General features: G+C 46.4%; 1 protein-coding gene across 1 annotated transcript in view; it reads right to left on the reverse strand.

Annotated features, from left to right (window-relative positions):
- Positions 1 to 16,636: 16,636 nt before the first annotated feature.
- The window catches only part of LOC142244574 (platelet endothelial cell adhesion molecule-like), a 108,880-nt gene continuing 102,910 nt past the window's right edge, over positions 16,637 to 22,606 (reverse strand). The window contains exons 16-17 of the mRNA XM_075316862.1: positions 21,156 to 21,196; positions 16,637 to 17,274 (exon numbers count right to left, since the gene is read on the reverse strand). Of these exons, the coding sequence (XP_075172977.1) occupies positions 17,179 to 17,274; positions 21,156 to 21,196 (137 nt within the window). The 3' untranslated portion in view covers positions 16,637 to 17,178. The remainder of the gene's footprint in view (positions 17,275 to 21,155; positions 21,197 to 22,606) is intronic.

Raw genomic sequence — 22,606 nt, forward strand, 5'->3', positions numbered from 1 at the left:
AGTTGGAGTGTGCAATGCAGGCAGACGTGCTCTGCAAATGTCTTTGCACTAGTGGGACTATAGCAAAGTCCAATAGCCACGTTTAGGATGCCACTAGGTACACTGAGTGTTTGCTAGTATAATGGCTTAGTTATAATGAGTTGGAGTGTGCAATGCAGGCAGACGCGCTCTGCAAATGTCTTTGCACTAGTGGGACTATAGCAAAGTCCAATAGCCACGTATAGGATGCCACTAGGTACACTGAGTGTTTGCTAGTATAATGGCTTAGTTATAATGAGTTGGAGTGTGCAATGCAGGCAGACGTGCTCTGCAAATGTCTTTGCACTAGTGTGACTATAGCAAAGTCCAATAGCCACGTTTAGGATGCCACTAGGTACACTGAGTGTTTGCTAGTATAATGGCTTAGTTATAATGAGTTGGAGTGTGCAATGCAGGCAGACGCGCTCTGCAAATGTCTTTGCACTAGTGGGACTATAGCAAAGTCCAATAGCCACGTTTAGGATGCCACTAGGTACACTGAGTGTTTGCTAGTATAATGGCTTAGTTATAATGAGTTGGAGTGTGCAATGCAGGCAGACGTGCTCTGCAAATGTCTTTGCACTAGTGGGACTATAGCAAAGTCCAATAGCCACATTTAGGATGCCACTAGGTACACTGAGTGTTTGCTAGTATAATGGCTTAGTTATAATGAGTTGGAGTGTGCAATGCAGGCAGACGCGCTCTGCAAATGTCTTTGCACTAGTGGGACTATAGCAAAGTCCAATAGCCACGTTTAGGATGCCACTAGGTACACTGAGTGTTTGCTAGTATAGTGGCTTAGTTATAATGAGTTGGAGTGTGCAATGCAGGCAGACGTGCTCTGCAAATGTCTTTGCACTAGTGGGACTATAGCAAAGTCCAATAGCCACGTTTAGGATGCCACTAGGTACACTGAGTGTTTGCTAGTATAATGGCTTAGTTATAATGAGTTGGAGTGTGCAATGCAGGCAGACGCGCTCTGCAAATGTCTTTGCACTAGTGGGACTATAGCAAAGTCCAATAGCCATGTATAGGATGCCACTAGGTACACTGAGTGTTTGCTAGTATAATGGCTTAGTTATAATGAGTTGGAGTGTGTAATGCAGGCAGACGTGCTCTGCAAATGTCTTTGCACTAGTGTGACTATAGCAAAGTCCAATAGCCACGTTTAGGATGCCACTAGGTACACTGAGTGTTTGCTAGTATAATGGCTTAGTTATAATGAGTTGGAGTGTGCAATGCAGGCAGACGCGCTCTGCAAATGTCTTTGCACTAGTGGGACTATAGCAAAGTCCAATAGCCACGTTTAGGATGCCACTAGGTACACTGAGTGTTTGCTAGTATAATGGCTTAGTTATAATGAGTTGGAGTGTGCAATGCAGGCAGACGTGCTCTGCAAATGTCTTTGCACTAGTGGGACTATAGCAAAGTCCAATAGCCACGTTTAGGATGCCACTAGGTACACTGAGTGTTTGCTAGTATAATGGCTTAGTTATAATGAGTTGGAGTGTGCAATGCAGGCAGACGTGCTCTGCAAATGTCTTTGCACTAGTGGGACTATAGCAAAGTCCAATAGCCACGTTTAGGATGCCACTAGGTACACTGAGTGTTTGCTAGTATAATGGGTTAGTTATAATGAGTTGGAGTGTGCAATGCAGGCAGTCGTGCTCTGCAAATGTCTTTGCACTAGTGGGACTATAGCAAAGTCCAATAGCCACGTTTAGGATGCCACTAGGTACACTGAGTGTTTGCTAGTATAATGGCTTAGTTATAGTGAGTTGGAGTGTGCAATGCAGGCAGACGCGCTCTGCAAATGTCTTTGCAATAGTGGGACTATAGCAAAGTCCAATAGCCACGTTTAGGATGCCACTAGGTACACTGAGTGTTTGCTAGTATAATGGCTTAGTTATAATGAGTTGGAGTGTGCAATGCAGGCAGACATGCTCTGCAAATGTCTTTGCACTAGTGGGACTATAGCAAAGTCCAATAGCCACGTTTAGGATGCCACTAGGAAACTGAGTGTTTGCTAGTATAATGGCTTAGTTATAATGAGTTGGAGTGTGCAATGCAGGCAGACGCGCTCTGCAAATGTCTTTGCACTAGTGGGACTATAGCAAAGTCCAATAGCCACGTATAGGATGACACTAGGTACACTGAGTGTTTGCTAGTATAATGGCTTAGTTATAATGAGTTGGAGTGTGCAATGCAGGCAGACGTGCTCTGCAAATGTCTTTGCACTAGTGTGACTATAGCAAAGTCCAATAGCCACGTTTAGGATGCCACTAGGTACACTGAGTGTTTGCTAGTATAATGGCTTAGTTATAATGAGTTGGAGTGTGCAATGCAGGCAGACGCGCTCTGCAAATGTCTTTGCACTAGTGGGACTATAGCAAAGTCCAATAGCCACGTTTAGGATGCCACTAGGTACACTGAGTGTTTGCTAGTATAATGGCTTAGTTATAATGAGTTGGAGTGTGCAATGCAGGCAGACGTGCTGTGCAAATGTCTTTGCACTAGTGGGACTATAGCAAAGTCCAATAGCCACGTTTAGGATGCCACTAGGTACACTGAGTGTTTGCTAGTATAATGGCTTAGTTATAATGAGTTGGAGTGTGCAATGCAGGCATACGTGCTCTGCAAATGTCTTTGCACTAGTGGGACTATAGCAAAGTCCAATAGCCACGTTTAGGATGCCACTAGGTACACTGAGTGTTTGCTAGTATAATGGCTTAGTTATAATGAGTTGGAGTGTGCAATGCAGGCAGACGTGCTCTGCAAATGTCTTTGCACTAGTGTGACTATAGCAAAGTCCAATAGCCACGTTTAGGATGCCACTAGGTACACTGAGTGTTTGCTAGTATAATGGCTTAGTTATAATGAGTTGGAGTGTGCAATGCAGGCAGACGCGCTCTGCAAATGTCTTTGCACTAGTGGGACTATAGCAAAGTCCAATAGCCACGTTTAGGATGCCACTAGGTACACTGAGTGTTTGCTAGTATAATGGCTTAGTTATAATGAGTTGGAGTGTGCAATGCAGGCAGACGTGCTCTGCAAATGTCTTTCACTAGTGGGACTATAGCAAAGTCCAATAGCCACGTTTAGGATGCCACTAGGTACACTGAGTGTTTGCTAGTATAATGGCTTAGTTATAATGAGTTGGAGTGTGCAATGCAGGCAGACGTGCTCTGCAAATGTCTTTGCACTAGTGGGACTATAGCAAAGTCCAATAGCCACGTTTAGGATGCCACTAGGTACACTGAGTGTTTGCTAGTATAATGGCTTAGTTATAATGAGTTGGAGTGTGCAATGCAGGCAGTCGTGCTCTGCAAATGTCTTTGCACTAGTGGGACTATAGCAAAGTCCAATAGCCACGTTTAGGATGCCACTAGGTACACTGAGTGTTTGCTAGTATAATGGCTTAGTTATAATGAGTTGGAGTGTGCAATGCAGGCAGACGCGCTCTGCAAATGTCTTTGCACTAGTGGGACTATAGCAAAGTCCAATAGCCACGTTTAGGATGCCACTAGGTACACTGAGTGTTTGCTAGTATAATGGCTTAGGTATAATGAGTTGGAGTGTGCAATGCAGGCAGACGTGCTCTGCAAATGTCTTTGCACTAGTGGGACTATAGCAAAGTCCAATAGCCACGTTTAGGATGCCACTAGGTACACTGAGTGTTTGCTAGTATAATGGCTTAGTTATAATGAGTTGGAGTGTGCAATGTAGGCAGATGCGCTCTGCAAATGTCTTTGCACTAGTGGGACTATAGCAAAGTCCAATAGCCACGTATAGGATGACACTAGGTACACTGAGTGTTTGCTAGTATAATGGCTTAGTTATAATGAGTTGGAGTGTGCAATGCAGGCAGACGTGCTCTGCAAATGTCTTTGCACTAGTGTGACTATAGCAAAGTCCAATAGCCACGTTTAGGATGCCACTAGGTACACTGAGTGTTTGCTAGTATAATGGCTTAGTTATAATGAGTTGGAGTGTGCAATGCAGGCAGACGCGCTCTGCAAATGTCTTTGCACTAGTGGGACTATAGCAAAGTCCAATAGCCACGTTTAGGATGCCACTAGGTACACTGAGTGTTTGCTAGTATAGTGGCTTAGTTATAATGAGTTGGAGTGTGCAATGCAGGCAGACGTGCTCTGCAAATGTCTTTGCACTAGTGTGACTATAGCAAAGTCCAATAGCCACGTTTAGGATGCCACTAGGTACACTGAGTGTTTGCTAGTATAATGGCTTAGTTATAATGAGTTGGAGTGTGCAATGCAGGCAGACGCGCTCTGCAAATGTCTTTGCACTAGTGGGACTATAGCAAAGTCCAAAAGCCACGTTTAGGATGCCACTAGGTACACTGAGTGTTTGCTAGTATAATGGCTTAGTTATAATGAGTTGGAGTGTGCAATGCAGGCAGACGTGCTCTGCAAATGTCTTTGCACTAGTGGGACTATAGCAAAGTCCAATAGCCACGTTTAGGATGCCACTAGGTACACTGAGTGTTTGCTAGTATAATGGCTTAGTTATAATGAGTTGGAGTGTGCAATGCAGGCAGACGTGCTCTGCAAATGTCTTTGCACTAGTGGGACTATAGCAAAGTCCAATAGCCACGTTTAGGATGCCACTAGGTACACTGAGTGTTTGCTAGTATAATGGCTTAGTTATAATGAGTTGGAGTGTGCAATGCAGGCAGTCGTGCTCTGCAAATGTCTTTGCACTAGTGGGACTATAGCAAAGTCCAATAGCCACGTTTAGGATGCCACTAGGTACACTGAGTGTTTGCTAGTATAATGGCTTAGTTATAATGAGTTGGAGTGTGCAATGCAGGCAGACGCGCTCTGCAAATGTCTTTGCACTAGTGGGACTATAGCAAAGTCCAATAGCCACGTTTAGGATGCCACTAGGTACACTGAGTGTTTGCTAGTATAATGGCTTAGTTATAATGAGTTGGAGTGTGCAATGCAGGCAGACGTGCTCTGCAAATGTCTTTGCACTAGTGGGACTAAAGCAAAGTCCAATAGCCACGTTTAGGATGCCACTAGGAAACTGAGTGTTTGCTAGTATAATGGCTTAGTTATAATGAGTTGGAGTGTGCAATGCAGGCAGACGCGCTCTGCAAATGTCTTTGCACTAGTGGGACTATAGCAAAGTCCAATAGCCATGTATAGGATGACACTAGGTACACTGAGTGTTTGCTAGTATAATGGCTTAGTTATAATGAGTTGGAGTGTGCAATGCAGGCAGACGTGCTCTGCAAATGTCTTTGCACTAGTGTGACTATAGCAAAGTCCAATAGCCACGTTTAGGATGCCACTAGGTACACTGAGTGTTTGCTAGTATAATGGCTTAGTTATAATGAGTTGGAGTGTGCAATGCAGGCAGACGCGCTCTGCAAATGTCTTTGCACTAGTGGGACTATAGCAAAGTCCAATAGCCACGTTTAGGATGCCACTAGGTACACTGAGTGTTTGCTAGTATAATGGCTTAGTTATAATGAGTTGGAGTGTGCAATGCAGGCAGACGTGCTCTGCAAATGTCTTTGCACTAGTGGGACTATAGCAAAGTCCAATAGCCACGTTTAGGATGCCACTAGGTACACTGAGTGTTTGCTAGTATAATGGCTTAGTTATAATGAGTTGGAGTGTGCAATGCAGGCAGACGTGCTCTGCAAATGTCTTTGCACTAGTGGGACTATAGCAAAGTCCAATAGCCACGTTTAGGATGCCACTAGGTACACTGAGTGTTTGCTAGTATAATGGCTTAGTTATAATGAGTTGGAGTGTGCAATGCAGGCAGACGTGCTCTGCAAATGTCTTTGCACTAGTGTGACTATAGCAAAGTCCAATAGCCACGTTTAGGATGCCACTAGGTACACTGAGTGTTTGCTAGTATAATGGCTTAGTTATAATGAGTTGGAGTGTGCAATGCAGGCAGACGCGCTCTGCAAATGTCTTTGCACTAGTGGGACTATAGCAAAGTCCAATAGCCACGTTTAGGATGCCACTAGGTACACTGAGTGTTTGCTAGTATAATGGCTTAGTTATAATGAGTTGGAGTGTGCAATGCAGGCAGACGTGCTCTGCAAATGTCTTTGCACTAGTGGGACTATAGCAAAGTCCAATAGCCACGTTTAGGATGCCACTAGGTACACTGAGTGTTTGCTAGTATAATGGCTTAGTTATAATGAGTTGGAGTGTGTAATGCAGGCAGACGTGCTCTGCAAATGTCTTTGCACTAGTGGGACTATAGCAAAGTCCAATAGCCACGTTTAGGATGCCACTAGGTACACTGAGTGTTTGCTAGTATAATGGCTTAGTTATAATGAGTTGGAGTGTGCAATGCAGGCAGTCGTGCTCTGCAAATGTCTTTGCACTAGTGGGACTATAGCAAAGTCCAATAGCCACGATTAGGATGCCACTAGGTACACTGAGTGTTTGCTAGTATAATGGCTTAGTTATAATGAGTTGGAGTGTGCAATGCAGGCAGACGCGCTCTGCAAATGTCTTTGCACTAGTGGGACTATAGCAAAGTCCAATAGCCACGTTTAGGATGCCACTAGGTACACTGAGTGTTTGCTAGTATAATGGCTTAGTTATAATGAGTTGGAGTGTGCAATGCAGGCAGACGTGCTCTGCAAATGTCTTTGCACTAGTGGGACTATAGCAAAGTCCAATAGCCACGTATAGGATGACACTAGGTACACTGAGTGTTTGCTAGTATAATGGCTTAGTTATAATGAGTTGGAGTGTGCAATGCAGGCAGACGTGCTCTGCAAATGTCTTTGCACTAGTGTGACTATAGCAAAGTCCAATAGCCACGTTTAGGATGCCACTAGGTACACTGAGTGTTTGCTAGTATAATGGCTTAGTTATAATGAGTTGGAGTGTGCAATGCAGGCAGACGCGCTCTGCAAATGTCTTTGCACTAGTGGGACTATAGCAAAGTCCAATAGCCACGTTTAGGATGCCACTAGGTACACTGAGTGTTTGCTAGTATAATGGCTTAGTTATAATGAGTTGGAGTGTGCAATGCAGGCAGACGTGCTCTGCAAATGTCTTTGCACTAGTGGGACTATAGCAAAGTCCAATAGCCACGTTTAGGATGCCACTAGGTACACTGAGTGTTTGCTAGTATAATGGCTTAGTTATAATGAGTTGGAGTGTGCAATGCAGGCAGACGTGCTCTGCAAATGTCTTTGCACTAGTGGGACTATAGCAAAGTCCAATAGCCACGTTTAGGATGCCACTAGGTACACTGAGTGTTTGCTAGTATAATGGCTTAGTTATAATGAGTTGGAGTGTGCAATGCAGGCAGACGTGCTCTGCAAATGTCTTTGCACTAGTGTGACTATAGCAAAGTCCAATAGCCACGTTTAGGATGCCACTAGGTACACTGAGTGTTTGCTAGTATAATGGCTTAGTTATAATGAGTTGGAGTGTGCAATGCAGGCAGACGCGCTCTGCAAATGTCTTTGCACTAGTGGGACTATAGCAAAGTCCAATAGCCACGTATAGGATGCCACTAGGTACAGTGAGTGTTTGCTAGTATAATGGCTTAGTTATAATGAGTTGGAGTGTGCAATGCAGGCAGACGTGCTCTGCAAATGTCTTTGCACTAGTGTGACTATAGCAAAGTCCAATAGTCACGTTTAGGATGCCACTAGGTACACTGAGTGTTTGCTAGTATAATGGCTTAGTTATAATGAGTTGGAGTGTGCAATGCAGGCAGACGCGCTCTGCAAATGTCTTTGCACTAGTGGGACTATAGCAAAGTCCAATAGCCACGTTTAGGATGCCACTAGGTACACTGAGTGTTTGCTAGTAAAATGGCTTAGTTATAATGAGTTGGAGTGTGCAATGCAGGCAGACGTGCTCTGCAAATGTCTTTGCACTAGTGGGACTATAGCAAAGTCCAATAGCCACGTTTAGGATGCCACTAGGTACACTGAGTGTTTGCTAGTATAATGGCTTCGTTATAATGAGTTGGAGTGTGCAATGCAGGCAGACGTGCTCTGCAAATGTCTTTGCACTAGTGGGACTATAGCAAAGTCCAATAGCCACGTTTAGGATGCCACTAGGTACACTGAGTGTTTGCTAGTATAATGGCTTAGTTATAATGAGTTGGAGTGTGCAATGCAGGCAGACGTGCTCTGCAAATGTCTTTGCACTAGTGGGACTATAGCAAAGTCCAATAGCCACGTTTAGGATGCCACTAGGTACACTGAGTGTTTGCTAGTATAATGGCTTAGTTATAATGAGTTGGAGTGTGCAATGCAGGCAGACGTGCTCTGCAAATGTCTTTGCACTAGTGGGACTATAGCAAAGTCCAATAGCCACGTTTAGGATGCCACTAGGTACACTGAGTGTTTGCTAGTATAATGGCTTAGTTATAATGAGTTGGAGTGTGCAATGCAGGCAGACGCGCTCTGCAAATGTCTTTGCACTAGTGGGACTATAGCAAAGTCCAATAGCCACGTTTAGGATGCCACTAGGTACACTGAGTGTTTGCTAGTATAATGGCTTAGTTATAATGAGTTGGAGTGTGCAATGCAGGCAGACGCGCTCTGCAAATGTCTTTGCACTAGTGGGGCTATAGCAAAGTCCAATAGCCACGAATAGGATGCCACTAGGTACACTGAGTGTTTGCTAGTATAATGGCTTAGTTATAATGAGTTGGAGTGTGCAATGCAGGCAGACGTGCTCTGCAAATGTCTTTGCACTAGTGTGACTATAGCAAAGTCCAATAGCCACGTTTAGGATGCCACTAGGTACACTGAGTGTTTGCTAGTATAATGGCTTAGTTATAATGAGTTGGAGTGTGCAATGCAGGCAGACGCGCTCTGCAAATGTCTTTGCACTAGTGGGACTATAGCAAAGTCCAATAGCCACGTTTAGGATGCCACTAGGTACACTGAGTGTTTGCTAGTATAATGGCTTAGTTATAATGAGTTGGAGTGTGCAATGCAGGCAGACGTGCTCTGCAAATGTCTTTGCACTAGTGGGACTATAGCAAAGTCCAATAGCCACGTTTAGGATGCCACTAGGTACACTGAGTGTTTGCTAGTATAATGGCTTAGTTATAATGAGTTGGAGTGTGCAATGCAGGCAGACGTGCTCTGCAAATGTCTTTGCACTAGTGGGACTATAGCAAAGTCCAATAGCCACGTTTAGGATGCCACTAGGTACACTGAGTGTTTGCTAGTATAATGGCTTAGTTATAATGAGTTGGAGTGTGCAGAGGACAGGAGGGTACAGTGCCAGGATTGTGGGGCTCTGGGTAGAGGAATGGAAGCCTGCCTTTCTATTCCCTCCTAATAGGGAAATGCAGGGAGGAAATCCATGACCTTGGCTACACAGACGCTGTCGCTGTTTTCAGGACCTGTCACCTTAACTCTGACCCTGCCGGTTTGAGCCCTTAAAAGGACTGCTAGAAAGTGCTCTCCCTAAGCTTTCCAGCGCTGTGTATGGAGCGCATACAGCTGTATCAGCGATAGGACAAAGGACGGAGCTGCGACAGTGATGTCTGACACCAAAGACGCAGAAGAGATAATGGCGTCCTGGAGGAAAATGTCCGGTTTTATAATGCAGGGACATGTGACATGGACATCCTATCACACATGCCGTTGCTTCTCTGGCTAAAAGTCCACTTAGCTGTGTGTGTGTCTGGGATTGGCTGACATGCTGGCCCGCCCCACTACACGCGCGCGCTTAGGGAAGGAAGACAAGGAAAAAAAAAAAATGGCGATCGCTATTATAGAAACAGCAGTGATCTGAAGGCGCTGTTCACGCACACTATACACTGAAATGTCATAATAGTGTGATTCACAGAGTGACTTACACTATTACAGCGGAAACCAAGCTAGGATTTAGCTGGTTTTTTGCTGCTAGAACCGTTCTCGAACGTTTCTAGAACTATCGAGCTTTTGCAAAAAGCTCGAGTTCTAGTTCGATCTAGAACAGGCCCCAAAATCACTCGAGCCTAGAACTGGAGAACCTCGAACCATGAACCGCGCTCAACTCTAGTCACTACATCTAACTGCATTCAACATCAGCCCCAGGCGTCCCCTTATCTGCAGTGGCGGTCGCCCTGACCGCAATACTGAGAGTGGCGTTACGAATCCAATAGAAATCAACTTACCTGTGACCAGAAGGACCCAGGACGCGCCGTCCCTGAAGACCCGGAGACAACCTGAAGGTAACGGGCGACACACATACATCTACTTTTCCCGTTTTCACCCGCCACCCAAAACCCCTGAACCCACCCTCGGTACCACCGCTAGTCTCAAGTGCACACCATCCCGGGTTCCTGGGGGCATTTGCTATGTTCGGGTAAGGTACCTCACCCGCCAGTCCACCCCAAGAGTTCCATAGTCCGGGAACCCTTGGCCTGGAGGTTAGCCACCGGTTTTGTTAGTCACTGGGCCTCGGCCAACTCTACCGCAGGCCCTTCCTCCAACCAACTTCTCCAGAGGCGTTGCAGTCCTGGTGGTGAGGCAACAAGAAAGTAGATGGGGTTATTTACAAGACCCAAGAAACTTTTTGGGGTGGCTTTTCCTGTCCAAAAGTTAACTTTTAAGCAGGGGAAAATAACAGGTTAACTGAAGGAGGGGTAGCCGGAAGTCGCTATCTACTCCTTATTCTATTATGCAATCAGGGGTGGGAGCGGAGGCCGTCACTATCTTCCTCACTACTAGGGTATACTGAGCACCGTCCCAGGTGTACCGGCCCCACTTCCCACACCGGTAACAACATATATTTATTACTTCTGACCCCACGTCTCGGTTAAGGTACTCTCTCTTCCGGTGGGCTTGGTCAGCCACATCCGCTCTTTTCTTCCCTCACATGGCAACCTCCCTGCGGGACTGCCGTCACTGCCGCTCCCAGCCCGGGGCACGGTTTCCGTGATCCCCTTCCCGCTCAGTAGCTAGGCTCTTTGGGATGCCCTTGGTGCCGGCAACGACCGGACTCTCTCTCTGCCGTGGGCCCCATCGCTCAGTGGCTTGCTCCTCCTCTCTGCAGGTACACCCCGGCTGCTCTACAGCTGAAACGGTGTACTTGGGAGCGTCTGACGCCGCAATCGAGGTAGGTTTCCGGTCGGGGGCACCTCTGTTGTGGCCGGGCGGACTGCCGGAGCCGCCGTCATCTCAGTTGCGGCTGGGCGGATTGCCAGAGCTGTCGTCATCACTGTTGCGGCCGGGCGGACTGCCGGGGAAGACTTCCTCGGGGTTAGATGGCATGTCGTCAGGGTTGCGGCCTGCCTCGGGGCCGAGACGGGTGCCGGATCGGTGGTGCAGGTGAGGCCTGAGGTCCCCGTCGCCGGGTCCTCCTCTTTAGATGGGACGGGTTCCGCTGCCGCAGCTTTGGGTAGCGGGTCGATCGGGGCACTGGCCGCAGACACGGGTAGCGAGGGAGGTGACATGGCGGATGGGGGCTGGCTGGACCCCTCAGCCGGGACGGCCGGTTCCTGGGGAACATAGGGGCGTGGGTCACCGCTCGCTCCTCCGAGGCCATCTCCATCTCGCGTGCCCGGACAGCTGCAGCCAGGCCCTTCATTTCAGTCATCCACCTTGTCAGGATGAAGTGAGCCTGAGCCTGAATTCGTCGGCACATCCTCTTCGTCTGCTCCTCAATCCAGTGGACCCTCCGCAAGCTGGTTGCCGGACCGCTGAGACATTCTGTCGCTCTTTTGTCCAGGAACGGGATTTGGCAAAGTCCTGGTGTCCCTGCCCTTTATCTTCTCGGATCACATGCCGCTCTGTCCTCTCCTCCCCCTTGGTTTTTCGTCCGTAGTTTTGCAGGACCTGCAGCGCTTTTCTCCACTTCCTGCTTAGGGGGCATTCTCATCCACCCGCGTTCTTAGGGGGCGGGGCTTCAACTTCGCGCCTTTTCCGGGGAAGAAGATGACTTGTTGTTGTTTTTAGTGCCAAAGAAGGCGGGCAAGATGGCGGCAGTTCAAAATTTATAACAGTTCACGGTCTACAGTTTGTAAGAAGGTGCACGTCATCCAAGGCTATGGCTGGGGTAGGAATCCTGTGCGTGACACCAGGTTCGGGTTGTTGCGGGCGGGGGCCGCTGCTGCTTCTCTCTCGGGGGCCTGTGCTGATCCGGGTTCGCTGCTACGGCTCGAGTGGTGACCGGACCCAGGCTCGCACGACCGCCCATCCTCACAACCGTCGGAAAGGGGGATATTTACAGGGGAGTTGTCTGTGACGCCACCCATGGGTTGCGGTGAGGGATGGTGGCACCGCCGCTGCCTGGTGATGGGGCACCCGGGGCTAATGGAGCAAGGCAGCAAGATGGGATCCCCTCCACGGGTAGGGGAGGTGTAGTCCCGGGGCCCCGGGTCGGTACACGGGAGTGATGGCTGCTGGAGGTGGCGCATTGGGCTGGACCGGGGGACAATGGTGTACTCACAGTTCAGTAATTTCACACAAGTCCAGTAGTAAACCAAGTTGCCAGTGACTGGCTGCCGTTGGAGGGTGTATTCTGGTCCCACACCCAGGTTAGTGAAAAGGTGTCCCTTCCTCCTGCACTTTGTGTTTTCTCTGCTGTTGGATGACTTCGTATGGAATGGAGAAGTCCACTCTCGGTTCTGTGTGTGTTGGGAGCTGTGCCCGCGAAATCTGACCCTTGGGATCTCTGTAGTTTCTGGCGGACACCCTATCCCCCGTGTTGGGCTGCCGTTTCGCTCTCTGGGCTTCTCTGGGACAAGGCCTGAAACCTTGCCCCGGCTGGTTGATTAAGGAGGGGGCTTGCAACCGTCCTCGCCCTAAGGTCCAGGTACCCCGACTGTACACGGCCTCCGGACCGGATTCCCGCTGTCGGTACCGGCGAGCCACTACACTGCCCCGGTCCACTTTAGGTCTCCCGCAACCGGATCTCCGTCGCCTGTGGTTCTACTCATTATCTGCCACCTAACCGGGTAGTCCAGGGGCCCCTACCCCTGACTATACTGCGCAGTCTACTCTAGACTCCAACTTAGACTTGACCTGATTACAAACTGATGGGTTCCTGGCCCTGACTTCTCAAGAGTCAAGACCCCTAGTTGGGCGTTCTCATCCACCTGATCCCGCCCACTGGTGTGTCCTGGTTGTCATGATGTGGTGGCTAGGGTTTACTGGCTGTGTGTTATGCCTAAGTGTGGGTTTCTGGTGGTAACAAGGAGGATGTACACTTTTGTGACTACCTGGTTTTGCCATGGCGTCACATTTGTAAAGTGCTGCATAATATGGTGGAACTATATAAGTAACATAAATAAATAAAATATATAATATATACAATATATTGCCATATTTTCAAAAAACAGAAACATTTCCCAAGAATAACTAACTATAATTAGTAAAAACAACTAACCTGATTTACTCTCTTCTCCAGGTCAAGGGATGAGGATCCTGATCATGGGACCCTTCTTTTTACAACTTCATAATAGCATATATGAAAATATGTTTTCTAAACCAGACTACCTATAACATCCCCTCTTTAATTGAAAAAGTAAAAATAAAATGTCAATTATATAATGTCATACTGTAATTGCAAAATAGGACCAATGCATTAAAACATGGCTCATAATTTGAAAATGAAGCACTCTTTCATCTTACCCCTGTTCAGCTAGGACCACCTGGTGTGAACAGGTAATTATACTGATACATCTGCTGTGAAGCTGACACAAAGACTGGCCTTTGTATAGAGTAAAAGCTGAGAAGCGACAAATGTATCACCTTCGGTGTCAGCTCTGACTGTCTTCAATAGACTGCAACCAGACTCTTCAGATCCGATATCTAGTTATGAATATTAGAATTTTTGGGGCAGGCATAGTTATGGGAAATATATTTTCATTGTTGTGATGAAGTGGTAAATGTAATTCTCCTACTCATAGCACTGTGAGGTTTGCCTATAAGCTCCAAATTAAAATCAGGCAGATAAATGACTATGACATATTTACTATCAGTGAAAAGCTAAAATCATGAGAAGAAATATGGCATTAAAATCTTCTACCTGGGACCTCCAGGGGTGAAGATATCCAAAAAGTTGGTAATCCTACAATTTTCTAAAGACTGGAGCCACATCTCATGACCAGCCCCATACGAAGTCAGAATGAGGAAGTATGTGGGCATAACTTTTATCTCATAAAATCAGAAGTTTCAGTTTTTGCCTTTGTTAGTCCTGGAAGACAGTGCAGTGTGTTTCTGTCCATTTCCCTAAATGGAGTGCTTCCCTCTGCTACAATCTGTGCTATTTCCGTGACAAAGGAAGGTTTGGTTCTTTTATTTTGTTTATCCTTTTTATTTTAGGTAACTATATAAACTGTAATATTTTTTCTCCTTTGTAACATCTTTTGTATATTTTTATAAGCAGTGCCTACTTAATAAATATATAAAATTTAATAGCTTTGTTCCTCTTGCTCTATAAACTGCATCCTTGAAACCTCATGAGGCCAATCATTATCAGTAATGAGTATCCAATTGACGTGTATAAACAATTGGTGGTGTCAGCTTCTTTTCATGGGGTTGTTGCGGGGCTTGACACTGACCATATCGAAGTATATACTGAAAGATAGCAACCGTTTACATTGTAAATAGCCAGTATGTACCACAGAAGTGGTTTAAACCTGCAGGTCCATCTGGTACTTGTAGTGGCACATGTTTTTGTTAGAGTATTCACAGGATCAGGTTTAAAGATAGCTGGAGAACTGGGTAGGTTTGGTTATCTACATACTCCCTTACGAGTGTGTCTGAGATGTGCCTTAATTAAATTGTTTGGCATATGGTATGCAGTGTGTGGAGCTTGCAGCCAGTATGGAGAGTGAAGCGGGCTTTACACGCTACGACATCGCTCAAGTGATCTCGTTGGGGTCACGGAATTTGTGACGCACATCCGGTCGCTTTAGCGATGCCGTTGCGTGTGACACCTATGAGCGATTTTGCATCGTCGCAAAAACGTGCAAAATCGCTCATCGGTGACATTCTCAAATATCGTTACTGCAGCAATAACGAAGTTGTTCCTTGTTCCTGCGGCAGTACACATCGCTGCGTGTGACACCGCAGGAACGAGGAAGCTCTCCTTACCTGCCTCCCGGCCACAATGCGGAAGGAAGGAGGTGGGCTGGATGTTCGTCCCACTCATCTCCACCCTCCGCTTCTATTGGGCGGCAGTTCAGTGACGCTGCTGTGACGTCGCTGTGACGCTGAACGAACCACCCCCCTAGAAAGGAGGCGGTTCGCCAGTCACAGCGACGTCATAGGGAAGGTAAGTCCGTGTGACGGGTCGGGGCGATGTGTATAAAGCGGCCTTAAACCTATAAAGAGTGCGAGTATAGGAGTCAAAACAAGCAATTTGAAATAATAAAAGATTGTTTATTTGAACATGTTAAAATATGAAGTAAAAGAGGAAGTCACTAACACTATACCCAAGGTTGTCAGAAAGCAAAAACCAAACATAAGTATAAAAAAAATTGCATATACTGTATAGTTACTGTATCCAGACAATAAATATACTTAGGGATATGGTAAGAGTGGTGTCCACTAGATGGCAGTATGTTTGCAAGACCTATTTGTTCATAAAGAAAAAATATATCTACATGAACACAAGCTAGAAACAATATAGACGAATAACATATTAACTGGCTGCAAGACATGGAATGTGACACCAGAGGAGATTACCAGAAAGACTGGAAAGAAGTTTCTCACAAAACGATAGCCATATGAAAAAAACAATCTCCTATGTCAAACATAAACGTAAAAAAGGCCTTGGTGTCCTTTTGATGTCCACAAGATGGCGACATGTCTCACAGAAAAGACCACAGGAAAAACACAACTCAGTAAGGCTGCTTTCACACCTCCGGTTTCCGCAATGCGGCACAATCCGGCACTTTGCAGGAAAATCGCAACCGTTTTTTTTTGCTGCCGGTTGCGTTTTTCCTGCATAGACTTTAATTAGTGCCGCATTGTGCCGCATGGCCTTGCGTTCTGTTCCGGTTTTTGCTGCATGCGGCAGATTTAGCCGATGCGGCGGCCGGATGGAACGTTGCCTGGCACGTTTTTTCGTGCGGCAAAAAACCCGCATCGCGCCGCATCCGACCGATGCGGCGCATTTTTCAATGCATGCCTATGGCGGCCGGATGCGGTGCGATGCGGCAAAAACCGCATCCGGCCGCCGCATGCAGTTTTTGCCACTGCGCATGATCAGTAGCATGCCGCAAGCGGCAAAAACCGGACGGGCCGCATGGGAAAAACTTATGCAAAGGATGCGGTGTTTTCACCGCATCCGTTGCATAGCTTGCACAGCCAAATTGTGCCGCACAGCTCAAGCCGGATGTGTGAAAGCAGCCTAAAGGATCAGATTGGGAATAAGTATAGTCTTTAACAAAAAGAGACATATAAAATGTAAAGATAGTATATATTCAGGATAATAGCTGCAGTTTAAGAGAGGAACACCAAGAGGGCACAAGAAAACCCTAAATCAAAAATGACAACCTCGGGTCAGGGGGTCACCGACGCACATTTTGAGTGCTGGGCTGTGAGAAGCAGCCTCTGAGAGAGTGTGTGCAGAGGCTGCTACACAGTGAATAGAGGGATTGAAGCCTCTCTGAAGGGATCCCCTGAAGCAGGAGAGGGTCTACTTTGTCTGAGTGTGGTCTGTGTGTGAGGGCTGCTATGCTTGCAGGAAGAACCACATGCAGAGGTGTGCATTTGCTGACCAGTGCAGAAGGACCGTTAAGGATACGGACTGTAGTACCATGAGTGTATTCCTGCGTGGAGGTGAGACAGCTCCACTAGGATACTTGAAGTGTATTATGATGCTGGAGAAATGGATTTGGACTGTGCGGATGTACCGCAAATGTAATGGACATGAAATCTGTGTGTTTAAGTTATGAAATGTAGTTTATGTGCTATTTGTTACACAGCTTCTAGCTTCCCAGTTGCAGAAGAAACTTCACAGAGCAGATTACATGGGATAACAAGCCTTTACTTCGCAGAACATGAGGTAAATATGCACAGTCACTCAGCACTGCACCAGAAAGAGAAAAAAGCAGGCAGTACAGAAGACTCTTTTTTACAATACAGTGAGTAAGGAAACTTTACACAACAAAATATGGGTTAGTTAATCAATCTACATAATATAATAAAATATATACAGATAAATCATATTCATTTCCTTCCTAAAGGATTGAGGAATTCAATGCCGACTCTCCTTCACAAACATTTTTAGAATAAAAAGTGGAGAAGTTCATAACGTTGTCCACAGGATCAGCCTCCTGTGATAAAAAAAATTACATTGTTTTTTACAGCACTCAAGAATAACAGCCATGGACACAGTTATCAACAATATGACGATCAATAGATCACATACCACTGATGATCAATAGATCACATGCAACTGATGATCAATAGATCACATACAACTGATGATCAATAGATCACATACCATTGACGATCAATAGATCACATACAACTGCCAATCAATAGATCACATACAACTGACAATCAATAAATCACATACAACTAACACCCCCCCCAATCATTTGTTTATCTTCGCTCGGTTTCCATGTTTTTTTTATCTTGCTTGTTTAGAACAGACAACCAAAATAGATAAATGGAATTAGCATCCTGTGTATTCCTATTTGAAATAAAAGAAGAGAAGCCCTATTGAGGTGCAGTGTTTTGAAAAAGTATTCACACCATGTGTACTTAACCATATTTTTTTACATTATACCTACAAACATAAATGTAATTTATTGGGTTTTTATATGATATACCAAAACTAAGTAGCAAGTATTTGTGAAGTGCAAAGGAAATGGGTACAAGGTTTTCTAATTATTTTAAAATTATAAATCTGAAAATTGTGATATCTATTTGTATTCAGCCCCCTTAGTGAATACGTTTTAGGACCACCTTGTGCTGCAATTACTGCTGCAAGTCTTTTCGGGTATGTGGCTCTAGCTCAGTGAGATTGGATGGCGACGTCTGTGAACAATAATTTTCAAGTCTTGTCACAGATTCTCAATGGGATTTATTTCCACTCTGAGACTGAGCAATTCCCACCCATGAATAGGCGTTGATCTAAACCATTCCATTGTAGCGCTCGCAGTATATATAGGCTGTGAACCCATGATGAGTTTTAGGTGCATTTTTGATGTTGCATTTTTTCACTGTGTCAAAAGCGCAGCGTCTTAGTCTGAGACCGCACTTTGCGTTTCCACCTGCGTTTTAGGTGCTTTTTAGGTCCGTTTTGAGAAGCACGTTTTTCATGCCAAAAGGCATGTGTTTTGATTTTCCAGCAAAGTCAATGGAAAATGGTGATTTTCAGACCGCACTTTGCGTTTCTAAATGCTGCGTTTAATTTGCATATTTTGTGGCAAAAACCATGCGTTCAAAGAAGCAGCATTGTTTTTGCCATTTTGGCTGCGTTCTACACCCATTGAAATCAATTAGTTGTAGAAAATCGCTGCCAAAATGTGAAGCAGTGCGCTTGCATTGCATTATTATTGCGATCCACATGTTTTTTTTAACATAACAAAGGCAGTTCTTTCATCTTTCTCTCTCTGTCGGTCGGTCTGTCTCTCTCTCTCTATGTCTCTATCTCTCTCTCTGTCCATGTCTGTCTCTCCCTCCCACCCCCTCTCCCATACTCACCGATCCACGATCACTGGCGCGGCGCTTCACGGCGTTCTCACTGTGGCGGCTTCTTCTCTTTTGAAAATGCCGGCCGCTCATTAATCCATCACGTATTCCCTCCTTTCCCCGCCCAACGGCGCCTATGATTGGTTGCAGTCAGACACGCCCCCACGCTGAGTGACAGCTGTCTCACTGCAACCAATCACAGCCGCTGGTGGGCGTGTCTATATCGAGCAGTTAAAAAAATAAATAAATAAATTAAAAAAAATGACATGCGGACCCCCCCCATTTGGATACCAGCCAGGGTAAAGCCACACGGCTGAAGGCTGGTATTCTCAGGATGGGAAGCTCCACATTATGGGGAGCTCCCCAGCCTAACAATATCAGCAAGCAGCCTCCCAGAATTGCCGCATGCATTAGATGCGACAGTCCCGGGACTTTACCGGCTCATCCCAAATTGCCCTGGTGCGGTGGCAAATTGGGTAATAAGGAGTTAATGGCAGCAGCCCATAGCTGCCACTAAGTCCTAGGTTAATCATGGCAGGCGTCTCCCTGAGATACTTTCCATGATGAACCTGTAAGTTTAAGTAAATAAACACACACACACATCCAAAAAATCATTTATTTGTAATGAAAGACAAAAAACACCATCTTTCACCACTTTATTAACCCCTCAAAAACACCTCCAGGTCCGACGTAATCCATGCAAGGTCCCCTGATGCTTCCAGCTCTGCTACATCGGAAGTTGACAGGAGCGGCAGTAGAACACCGCCGCTCCTGTGAGCTCCATGCAGCAACTGAAGTGAGTCGCGCGATCAGCTGTGCTGTCACTGAGGTTCTCGCGGCCACTGCTCTCCGGTGGAGGACTGCAGCTGTGGCCGCGAGTAACCTGAGTGAAAGCACAGCTGATCGCGCGGCTCACTGCAGTCACTCAGGGGATTTGCGATCACAGGTGAGTCCTTCACGTGTGATCGCAAATCAAGCCACGGCACACGCACAGAGCCGCGCGATCACAATGAAGTGGGGTGAAGTTCATCCGAGTTCATTCTGATCGTGCGGCACTGTCCGCAGCCAGCCATGACAGTGACAGTGCGGTCCCACTCGGCTCTGCTGCAAGTCTTTGGGGATGCTGCAGAGCCGAGTGGGTGCGTTCTGTGAAAAATGTGCGTTCTGGATGCTTTTCCCATTCTGTCTGTCAGAGAAAGCATCCAGAATGCATGAATTCTCACCAGGAATGTCCGCACTTTGCGTTCTGCCGAATGCGTCTCAGAACGCAGCTTTTTCGGCTGCGTTCTGAAACGCACACGGAGTGACATACACGCTGCAGGATAGAATGCAAAGTGCGGTCTCAGCCTTACAATTCCAGCAAAATTTTATAAATATCATGACCACAGTGCTTCTTCTTTACTCAGCATAAACTGACCTACGATGAGTGCTTCACATCCGTAACATCATGAAAACTTCTCTTGTAAGTATGAAAGGTGGCACGAGGTAGTAGTTGTGGGTGAGGTAGTCTTTTCTGATGTCCCTGCACACTACATGATAGAGGGGATCCTGGCTGAGTTTGTGGACTTGGGTGAAGGAGGTGATAAGCTTTGGCAGACCTCACGATGCCTCTTGACTCCGGCTAGCCAACTCCAGATGTTGTAAAGTTCAATGAGGGAGACCACCACTTAAAAACAAACAGTCTTTTACTGATCAATAACTTAGTGGGTGTTATGTACAATAGATAGCGGGCACGTCTTCTTGCATGTTTCTCTTAGTGGATGGAAGATCTGTAACACCTTCATATACATTCTCCCTGTCCTTCCCAGAATTACTCGATTCTGTTTTACTCATTCCTCTGTCTTCACCTCTACCCAGCACAGTACTTCAGGAACTTACCTTGTCCCCAACATCGATACTACAGTCGGTAAGTGAGACTTCTGTGCTTCAATCCGCTGTTCTGTGTATCTTTTTCTCCTTAGAGGAGCTACTTGGTTATTATGACCATTACTGAGGCTCTCTGCTCTGCAATACCTTGGAACTACGGAACAGGGCACTTGCCTTGTCTCACCTTCTCTGCTCTGATCTGTCCTGTAACCTTGTAGACTTGCATGCTCAATTACTCTGCTGGGCTTCCTGCCCCTGACCTCATCTCAGGAGAATCACTCATTCCTTTTTGTTACTTTTTGTTGTCTTTCCACTGGATCACACAATAAGTCCTCTTTGTTTTGTTGGAGCCAGGCTGACAGGCAGTAGTGGCCGTACGCTCAGGGGTTACCAGGCCACCATACAATGAAAACTGTGAAAAATAAATGTTTTTTTTTTTTTGGACCATCATAATTTTTTGCCTATCATTCAGAATGGTAAAATGAAATGTATAATTCATTCTGCAAAAAAACGAGTTGTTATACGACCTTGTAGATATAAAAAAGTTATGGCCCTTGGAAAAAGATAAAAAGAAAGCACAGAAACAAAAAAATTGTCACATTGGGAAGGGTTAAACCACTCTGGAAAACTGAAACAAGATTATCCATACCTTTTCAGTTGTAATTGATAGAGATGATGGCTGTCTTGAAACTGTGACAAATAAATAAAAAAAAAACAATAATAATGCATTTACAGGAATACATTGAATTAACCCTCTACTGACAAACAATTTTAAGCTTAATAACCAAGCAATTCTTACCTGTGTTACTTTATGTGGTACTAACTTTGGAAAGCTTCTACAACGCCTGGCAAAAATTATGGAATCACCTGGCTCTGAGGATGTTGTTTACTTTTGTTTAAAAAAAGCAGATCACAGATGTGCCGGCGCTGCTCGGGTCTGGGCCTTCTGGGGTGGTGGCTCAAGGGTCTCCGGACCCGGGGGTCTCGCGAACACGCCGAATAAAAAGGGGGGCGTAGATGTACGAGCTAGGCCGTAGTAGGTTCGTGACGCCACCCACAGTGTGTGGTGAAGTGGGACACCATCGCTGATGTTGTAGGGCACCCGGGGGAGATGTTGTGGCAGCTAGTTCTTAACCCCTCCGTGGGTAGGGATGGTGGCCCCGGGACCCGGTGTCTCTGTGCAGGGTATAGCGACCGCAGGGAGTGTTTGTGTACTCACAGTTAATAAACCACACAAGTCTCTGGTAAACCAAGGTGCTGGTGGCCGTTGCCGCGGCCGGTTGCATTCGGGTCCCCCACCCGGCTGGTGGTCTCTATCCTTTTCTCTGCACTGTTTTGTGTGTAAGGTGGACTTCCTAGTGTGAAACTCAGGAGTCCGCTTCCGGCTGGATGTGGCCTAAGGAGCCGTGTCCGCAGACGCTGGCCCATGGGATCTATGGGCCTTGGCGGTGACCTCTTATCCCTATCGGTGGGCTGTTGTCTTCTATGACGGACTTTGGGTGGGACAGAACCTCTGGTTCTGGCCTCAATCGGTGAATTAACCAGTCCGCTTGTTTCCAGTTCTGGCTTCAGGGTCCGAGTACCCCTCTTTGTGCTATGGTTTCCGGGTCGGTTCCCGTGTCGGTACCTGCAGGCTACAACCCTGTCCCGGTCCACCTCGGTTCTTCCGAGCCGACTTCCCGTCTCCTGCTGACGGAGACCACCGTCTGCCTCCTAGCCAGTGGCACCAGGGCTCCTACCCTGGTACCGTTCAACTTGAACTTTCCTGCTGGAGCTACGCTTAGCTCCAGCCCACACTCCTCACCAAACTCCAAACTCTTTCTTAGACTGCCTGTTTTCCCGCCCCGGGCTGTCTAGACCCCTGGGTGGGCGTGTCCCAACCACCTGGTCACGCCCACTGGTGTGTCTATCTTTTCCTAAGGGGGGTGACTAGGGTTTCTGGTTGGCTGTGTGTTTCCTAGTGACGGAAAGTGTTATGCGGGGGCCTATTTGTGACTACCTGGTTTTGCCAGGGCGTCACACAGACATAGCACAAAACTAAAGTCATTTCAAATGTCAACTTTCTGGCTTTAAGAAACACTAAAAAAAATCATGAAAACA

Source organism: Anomaloglossus baeobatrachus, chromosome 1 (assembly GCF_048569485.1).
Source record: "Anomaloglossus baeobatrachus isolate aAnoBae1 chromosome 1, aAnoBae1.hap1, whole genome shotgun sequence".
Lineage (NCBI taxonomy): Eukaryota > Metazoa > Chordata > Amphibia > Anura > Aromobatidae > Anomaloglossus > Anomaloglossus baeobatrachus.